The 9,604-nt window shown below is 35.1% G+C and overlaps 2 protein-coding genes across 3 annotated transcripts in view; one reads left to right on the plus strand and one right to left on the minus strand.

Annotated features, from left to right (window-relative positions):
• LOC110448137 (derlin-2-like) overlaps positions 1-9,604 on the minus strand; it is a 22,395-nt gene that overhangs the window by 4,277 nt on the left and 8,514 nt on the right. For both annotated transcript variants that reach the window (XR_002462684.1, XM_021494209.1), the window contains exons 2-5: positions 7,139-7,351; positions 5,315-5,380; positions 4,423-4,590; positions 3,680-3,875 (exon numbers count right to left, since the gene is read on the minus strand). Coding sequence is in view for 1 of the 2 variants with exons in the window: in XM_021494209.1 (XP_021349884.1) it covers positions 3,680-3,875; positions 4,423-4,590; positions 5,315-5,380; positions 7,139-7,231 (523 nt within the window). In the remaining variant the exon portion in view is untranslated. The remainder of the gene's footprint in view (positions 1-3,679; positions 3,876-4,422; positions 4,591-5,314; positions 5,381-7,138; positions 7,352-9,604) is intronic.
• LOC110448136 (sin3 histone deacetylase corepressor complex component SDS3-like) overlaps positions 8,652-9,604 on the plus strand; it is a 24,909-nt gene continuing 23,956 nt past the window's right edge. The window contains exon 1 of the mRNA XM_021494208.1: positions 8,652-8,852. Coding sequence (XP_021349883.1) covers positions 8,840-8,852 — 13 coding nt within the window. The 5' untranslated portion in view covers positions 8,652-8,839. The remainder of the gene's footprint in view (positions 8,853-9,604) is intronic.

Raw genomic sequence — 9,604 nt, forward strand, 5'->3', positions numbered from 1 at the left:
ATACATTACCTAACACCTAAACCCATACATAACACCATCCACAATCAGCTGAAATATATATACATTACCTAACACCTAAACCCATACATAACACCACCCACAATCAGCTGGCACATACATACATTACCTAACTCCTAAACCCATACATAACACCACCCACAATCAGCTGGCACATACATACATTACCTAACACCTAATCCCATACATAACGCCATCCACAATCAGCTGACACATACGTACATTACCTAACACCTAAACACATACATAACACCATCCACAATAAGCTGAAATATATATACATTACCTAACGCCTAAACCCATACATAACACCATCTACAATCAGCTGACACATACATACATTAATATATACATTACCTAAACCAAAACCAATACATAACACCATCCACAAGCAGCTGACACATACATACATTAGCTAACACCTAAACCCATACATAATACCATCCATAATCAGCTGACGTATAGATACATTACCTATCACGTAAACCCATACATAACACAATCCACAATCAGCTGACACATCATCAACAATCAGCTGACACATATTTACATTACCTAAACCTAAACCCATAAATAACACCATCCACAATCAGCTCCCATACATAACACCATCAACAATCAGCTGACACATATTTACATTACCTAAACCTAAACCCATACACAACACCATCCACAATCAGCTGGCACATACATACATTACCTAACGCCTAAACCCATACATAACACCACCCACAATCAGCTGAAATATATATACATTCCCTAACACCTAAACCCATACAAAACACCATCCACAATCAGCTGAAATATACATACATTACCTAACACCAAAACCCATACATAACACCATCAACAATCAGCTGACACATATTTACATTACCTAAACCTAAACCCATACACAACACCATCCACAATCAGCTGAAATATACATACATTACCTAACACCTAACCCCATACATAACCCCATCCACTATCAGCTGACACATACATACATACCATCCACAATCAGCTGAAATATATATACATTACCTAACCCCTAAACCCATACATAACACCCTCCACAATCAGCTGACACATATATATATTACCTAACACCTAAACCCGTACATAACACCATCCACAATCGGCTGAAATATATATACATTACCTAACCCCTAAACCCATACATAACCCCATCCACAATCAGCTGATATATATATACATTACCTAACACCTAACCCTATACATCACACCATCCACTATCAGCTGACACATACATACATTAGCTAACACCTAAACCCATACATACCCCCATCCACAATCAGCTGACATATATAAATATTACCTAACACCTAAACTCATACATAACACCATCCACAACCAGCTGACACATACATACATTCCCTAACTCCTAAACCCATACATAACACCATCCGCAATCAGCTGAAATATATATACATTCCCTAACACCTAAACCCATACATAAAACCATCCACAATCAGCTGACACATCATCAACAATCAGCTGACACATATATACATTACCAAAACCTAAACCCATACATAACACAATCCACAATCAGCTGACACATCATCAACAATCAGCTGACACATATTTACATTACCTAAACCTAAACCCATACACAACACCATCCACAACTCGCTGACACATACATACATTACTTACACCTAAACCCATTCCTAACACCATCCACAATCAGCTCCCATACATAACACCATCAACAATCACCTGACACATATATACATTACCTACACCTAACCCCATACATAACACCATCCACAATTAGCTGACACATACATACATTACTTAACTCCTAAACCCATATATCAGAATCCCCGTACCACTGCCAAACACTGAAACTATTCATTCAAAACTTATTTTCTGGTATAACTATAGCTTAAATAAATCTTTTCTGAAAAGTATGCCTTGTACGACTTTTATGAATAAATATATAAATATATAAATAAATAAATATGAATAAATAAAAAAAACAAAACAATTAACAATAGTGATCTGCATGTAAAAAGTCAGAGTGGCTAGACCAGGATTCGAACCCTATACCTCAAATTGTTTTATTGTTGTCCTGGACCAAACGTAGTACAGTTATAGCATAAACAAAGTTAAGGGGAGGTAATTGTATATATGAAACATGGGTTCATATACTTTAAAATAACAAGAGGCCCAATGGGCCTGCATCGCTCACCTGGTATAAAACTCACACTTGTAACCTTAAAAGTGATCTAAAATAAAGCTACAAGCAAAATATCAGTATTTATGATTAAAATTCGTTCAAAAGACCCTGTTAATCTTTTTTAAAACATTTCACCCCTGTGATTGAAAGTCGAACAAAGTCATTAAGTTGAACACATTGTATAGCCTTTCATCTCAGGATGCAACTTGCAAAGTATTAACATCCTGGGACCCATGGTTATTCAGAAGAGGTCGTTTAAAGATTTTAAACAAATTTGACCCCTGTGACCTTGAATATAAGTCAAAGTCATTCACTTAAACAAACATAGTAGTCCTTGATCCCAGCATATGCTACTAACTAAATATCAACATCCTGAGCCTTTTGGTTATTCAGAACAAGTTGTTAAAATATTTTAAACATATTTGCTCCTTGTGACCTTGAATATGATTCAAGGTCATACATTTAAACAAACTTGGTAGCCCTTGATCCTAGTATGCTACTGACTAAATATCATCACCCAGGGCATTTTGGTTATTCAGAANGCTACTGGCCAAATATCATTACCCTGGGCATTTTGGTTATTGAGAAGAAGTTGTTAAAAGTTTTTAACATATTTGACCCCTGTGACCTTGAATATGGGAGAAGGTCATTCATTTGAACAACTTTGTAGCCCTTCATCTTAGCATGCTACTGGCCCAATATCATCACCCTGTGCATTTTGGTTATTGAGAAGAAGTTGTTAAAAGATTTTAACATATTTGACCCCTGTGACCTTGAATATGGGTGAAGGTCATTCATTTGAACAAACTTTGTAGCCCTTCATCTCAGCATGCTACTTGCCAAATATCATCACCCTGAGCATTTCGGTTATTAAGAAGAAGTTGTTTAAAGTAAAATATTGACGCCGGACGGACGACGGACGCCGCACCACGGCATAAGCTCACTTGGCACTTCGTGCCAGGTGAGCTAAAAATGGTTTGTTTTGTTTTATGTCCTAATAGTCTTTGATCTGTTATTTAGCACAACGTTTATTAACCTTTGATAAATATTTTTCATGTCCCAGAAAGGTAATTATTTTAATAGAACAAAGTGTATTAACCTTCGATCTGGTAAAGAATTGTTATATAGAAACTCTATACCAATCCTTTTTCCTACTCCAATTCCGAAACCATTTTTAAATGGTGTCATCAGTTAATCGTAGCTATCCCAGGAAGATAGCATCAGACTCTGGCAACAATAAAACACTATGATTTCACATTCAGTACTATAAAACTACTAAACTAATATAAAACTACTAAACTAGTAGACTCATTTTATAAATCTTCTGATATTACTTTCTTCGTATTAACACTGTTAATAAAAATATAATAATGTCAATATTCTATACCAATATTTTTTTCCAATTCCTAAACCATTTTTAAATGGTGTCATCAGTCAATCATTCATCTATTTTCCGAGTCAGAGATACTTTACCCATAAGATCCACGAGAACAGAATTTCCCAGCAGGACAGAAAAGCCGAGTAGGACCCACGGTAGGTATGGGGCGTGGAAGGTCATGAGGCCGAAGAAGTTCATCCTTATGTACGGGTTCCTTCTACTCCACACGTAGACCAGCATGATGGTGAAGGCACTGCCCAGGAACACAATGTTAACAAACAAACCGAAAATCTGGGCAATGGTCAAGGATTAGAACGAGAAACAAGTGTAAAACCTGAAAGTTTGGTAGATGCAGCATATTGAATGGTTATACATTACTTATATTACATATATTTTAAATGTATATCAGAATATATATGTATTTTGCAAGGGTAAAAGCAAGCGTGACCGTTTTTGATATATATATAGGTACATGTATATGGCATTCAATGGGAAAACTAGTAAATATTCTATTTTTTACATTTCTATACTACAGTACTACAATAAAGATAGAAATGCAACAAAAAGGAAAGGAATCAGTAGCAGAACATATGAAGTGATCATGCTTGATCACATATGGATTATAATTAAAACAAGACAGTAAAACTCATTTGTCCTTCATAATAAAACATAAAATGGTGTACATGATATTTTTATAATAAAAAAATCTTGGATTAAGAATGATAATTATATCTGACACAAAGTAATTGGCACCCCTTGAACCCTCCAAACAAAACAATAATCAATTGGATTGGTATTGGAAGAGCTAACAAACATTTGTTTGATGTGTGAAGGATACAGTCATAAGAGCCGCTCCAAATAAAACCATGAAGAAAAAGTCAGCAGTTCGGTTACGAAAAGATCCTTCCTCCAGTAAACGGCAGTAGCGGTAAGCAAATATCATATTGAATAAGAAATTAAACCCAATCGGTCCAAAGTACATAAAATTCGTGACTAATCTCCATACCTGAAAAATAGAATTACAAATTGTGGTTCATTTAAATACAATTTATAAAGTTACAACATGTTATCAACCTACAGAGACACAAGGTAAGCATTTATGTTCATTATCATTTAAACAGACATTTTTCATATTCAATAATTATTTTTATTTTTTGCATTTCAAAAAAACACAAATTCTTTTTCTTTGAATGATATACAAATATAATTATATATCAAGAAACTGCAAGTCAGAAAAAATGTCAAAACTCTTCTTCACAGGAGATAGAACACAATGCTGGACCTCTCTACAAATCGGATGCATCAAGAGTGATCAGCTTATCAATAAACACATGAGTGGTAAGCCAAAATTTGAATTACTGTTGTTTTCGTAATTTTTGAAATAGTAAAAAAAAATCTAAAATTTCACCATGATTAACACATGGGGAAAAACATGATAACTAAAATTTTATGCATTTACAGTAGGAAAACTGAAGATCAAACTTAATGTGTCATTTAATTCATTCACCCCTAAAGACACATTTGAACTCTTCCGATTCAAAGGTTGGTATAGTTCATTATGAAATTTCAGGGTTGAATGAGTTTACAAATAAATCCTGGGCATTAGTGTCCATGTGGTCACTGTGGTTAGTACATGATTGTTCTTGGAACACTCTTTATCTCCATTATTTTACTGGACCAACATGTCCATCATTATTCTGATATATACTATAACAGGCACTCAAACTTACCTGATATTTTCTAAATATAAGCTCTGGATTGAAGTAAATTTGGAAAGGAGTTATCACATCTAGTTGCTGTAAAGAAAATAAGAATAATTATGTCATGGTGCCATAATGTTAAAGGCAGACAAAAGTTGAAAACATATCAATATTTTTGTTTTTGTCAACTTGATTATAGTTTTAGTTTAAACATATTTTATTTGATGTAATCATAAGGAATTGGACACAAGTTATACAACTTAGAAAACTTGATCATATCTGGAAATTACAATTTGTCAACAAACAACAAACTCCAGCCCAAAACAAGTAGTTGTTACTGGGGTAATACAACACCTTATATTAATAAACATAGTAGTATTCTGATTTATGTATAGAGTGGATACCCTGCATACCGATAGGTATCCATTTTCCAGCAAGCCTCACTACTTTAGGACCCTACCTACACTGGACTGGCGTTGATACCTTATATTAATACTATTGTCACAATGTAAACTATGGAACATAAGTTATATTATAGTTTACATGGCCTAAAGTTGACAGTATCACTATGATAGATGCATCGGGTATGTAAAAAAGCAGCCGAGAGGCCCTGTATAGCTCAACTAGATATTTCTGCATTCATGGTAAAATATTCTCATTGAAAGGGATATTGCAAGTAGGTCTCGAGGGGCAGGGCCAGACGCTAAACACAGTAGAATGATAGTATTTATCTTTCCATGCCCATCAAACACATTTATGGTTATATATGATGACAATGTCGACTATCAATATAATTTGATTTATGCTCAGCAATTGTATACACTATATATGGTACAGTGTAATAGGGTATGGATCGTGAATATCTCAACCATTTTCACATTAAGACCTGGGCCGACAAACCCAAGGTTTAGGTTCGTCTCTTTATGCCATTCAATTGTTTATATGCAATGATCTCCAAATAACATAATCTTCAACTTGTTGAAGGCGGTTATTATAATGTAGAAGTAGATAACTATTATTGTGATAAATGATAAGGTGTGGATTTGAACATTGCCATTTGGGGTTGGGGACAGCCCGCCCATGTTTGTACCTTAGTAGCAAACATCCTCTTTTAAAATTTGTTCTGCAAAGGTTTTTGAACGGTCGATATCAACATTTTTATAAATGCAGTGGCAAAGATGAAAAAATAAACTTTCCTCCATACATTTGTAGTAAGAGCAGACAAATGCACAGTGCCAGACTGGGGTTAGAACCAATGACCCTCCTAGATCTTGACGAAAGCGCTACAGATGGTTCAACTTCAGTGATATACTCCATAACTTCTTAATTCAAATATTATCATAAACACTGTTATGGATTTATACTATACTGTTACTTTATATGAGTTTGGTCTGTAGAGACTGGCCCTGGACCACCAGAACTCTTCTGAAAGTGGCAATTAATCTAAAATATACTTTCTAAAATTTGAATTAGAATGATTCAAAGTGTTGATTACTATTACTTTACGTTATACAGTATGAGAGTTTGGTTGGTAGGGACTTGCCATCCAGCCCTCTTGTGCAAGAAGCAAACAAATTTTGATAAAATTCAATTTGTTTAAAGGTATCATTTGTCTCAGATTTTAACTAATTCAAACGAGATATTTCAAATGTTTCTAAACTATAGAATTCTGTACTTCTTCTTTAGTGTGCTTAAATCACTTGAGCTATTGAATCTTGCTTGACAAGTGAACAAAGACAGGGAGCAAAGCATGGTTCAAGCCTTTCAAAACGGATAATACATTTCCTCTTTGGACAAATGTGTGGCTTAGTACAGGTCTAGTTTCAAGAGAGGTCACACAGTCATTATTCTTACAATGGCTACTGTTGTTAAAACACAAGCTGTTGTGTATGCCCGCGTAATTGGGGGCATCTGCATATATTCCTGTTGAAAAGTCTGGGCTGCCATCGTTCTGAAGTTCTGTATCCCCAACCTTACGTTGATCAATGGTTGTGATACGTGTATGTTGACAATTTACACAATCCACATGGCGCAGGCGCAGGTTTGCGGAAGTGAAAGTGGGTGAAACTAGAAAAGGGAGTGAAAGGAAAAAACTGAATGTGGCACATTGCACCTCTGTAATTTTAATTCAGCTTTTTTTTAGCACAGTTTATGCACAGTTTCATAATTATTTTCAGCGCATGCTCGAAAAAAGTTTAACTTCCTATCGCGGTAAAGTCGAAGCGGTGCAGTATCTAGTCTTGGTTTTCTGTTGTATTTTATTCATTTTTCACTAATTGTGTAGGGTTTTATAGTATCAGCGACGTGCATAAAGGGTATTGGCAAGTACATTGATCTCTATTTTGCAATGCCATGTTATTAATCTGCTTCTGCGGTAACAGGAGGCCCACTGGACACCCCCCCCCCTTGTTTATTGTACTGAAAACGACTAACAAACTCTCATAAAGTTTATTTTAGTTTAAACATATTTTATTATACAAATATACAGGGAATGAGGGGTTACCTAGAAAAGAAATCGTGTAAACTGTGAAAAGGATCCGCAATCAAATGAAGACGATGACTTAGGCATTACAANATATGGTTGAGTGATAGAGAGAGTGTGAATCATCATATGGGTAGGCAGTATATATACAGATGGGGGACACAGGAACGTGGATCGGTGTGAACAAAGATGATAATAACCAATATTGATCTGTATGGAGATTCGCATTGGAAAAGATTTATTCCAACCAAGTTTTAATTATTTCCTGCTAAATGTGGACAAATTGTACCAAAAAGTGTTCTTTCCTTTATACTTGTTTCAGCAATAGTAAACTTTACTCTCCCTAAGAGAAAAATAGAATAAAAATAACAATTCAGATAAAGCAGATAGGGGCCTTTTCATCCATGTGGAGAATAAGATTCTAGTGTACATCCTAGTGCAAGGAAAAAGACTTTTGAAGTTTGAGCAAATTTTCCATTTTTGGGCCCCACCCCTCCAGCTTCAGGAGGGAGGCAGGATCCTATTTTCTCATAACAACTACTGGTAATTGCCATCTCGTCATAATTTTCCAACTAAATTTGAATTATTTCCTGCTTAAAATTGACAAAATATACAAAAAAAGTGCTATTTTCCTGTATAAAGTCTAGTAAACTTTACCTCAGCTTCCCAAAGGGAGAACTGATGACCAGGAGTAAATAAATTTACAATTCAGATAAATCAACTTAAAGGACCTTTTCATTCATTAAGTACTTTTTATTCTGGTACATCGGAGTCGGAGGAAGAGGCGTTTTGAAATTTTAGTCAATTTTCCCCTTTTGAACCCTGTCCCTCCAGCCCAAGGGGCAAGGGAGGATCTTATTTCCTTATATCGCTGTCATCATTACTAATCAAACCAAGTTTGAATTATTTCCTGAAATTTACAATTTAGACAAAGCACCTAAGCATCTTTTCATTCACAAAAGAGTGTTGATTCTAGTACATCTGAACCTGGAGACGAAGATTTCTGAAGCATTGGTCACCTCAGGGAATGGGGCAGGAATGTCAAATTTACAATTTGATAACCTCTTCCACCAATGATGATTCTATGTAAGTTTGAAAGAAATGCATGAATTCACTGCTTCCTAAGAAGAATTTAAAAAACAATATAAGTTTGGAAGAAAAATGTTTAGGTCACTTGAGCCTTTGTTCCTGTATACTGTGTGGTTAATATTCCTCCATCAATACTTGAATATTTTACCATATAAAGAAATAAGAAAATCACTAAAACTGATGGATTGAGCTCCCCAAAAAAGTCATTTCAGACTGGAATAGAGGTTGCATGATACATATATCTTTACCTGAAATTTATCATGCCTGGCACTATTATTATCTCTGAGTTTATGTTCGTAACTGTAAAGTGGATGAACAACCAAAGAGGTATGCAACAAAGCTTGTCTTCCTTCTGCACATCACTTGCCTTTGGACCTTTGAACTTAATGAGACCTTGACTATACAGACCCCATAGTGGTACTACATAATATACTGCCTAACAATCTTGTATATATATATAACTTATATTGAGTTATCTTCATCAAATCAGAAGTGCCCTGAAAAAGAATTTGACCTATGACCTAAATGTGACCTTGACCTCCAGGCATAGGGACCAAATAGTGGTACGTAACATATATATTGCCTTACTATCCCACATACATGTATATCACTAAAATTTCATTGCTGAGACTCTTCAGCAAGTCAGAAGTTATGGCCCTTTTTATGGCTCGGGGAGCATAAAAAGAGACGAAATAGTCCCAAATAATCCTATAAAGTATCAATAGATAAAACAACAGACTTCTGATTAA

This window comes from Mizuhopecten yessoensis, unplaced genomic scaffold (genome assembly GCF_002113885.1).
Source record: "Mizuhopecten yessoensis strain PY_sf001 unplaced genomic scaffold, ASM211388v2 scaffold3853, whole genome shotgun sequence".
NCBI classification, from domain to species: Eukaryota; Metazoa; Mollusca; class Bivalvia; order Pectinida; family Pectinidae; genus Mizuhopecten; species Mizuhopecten yessoensis.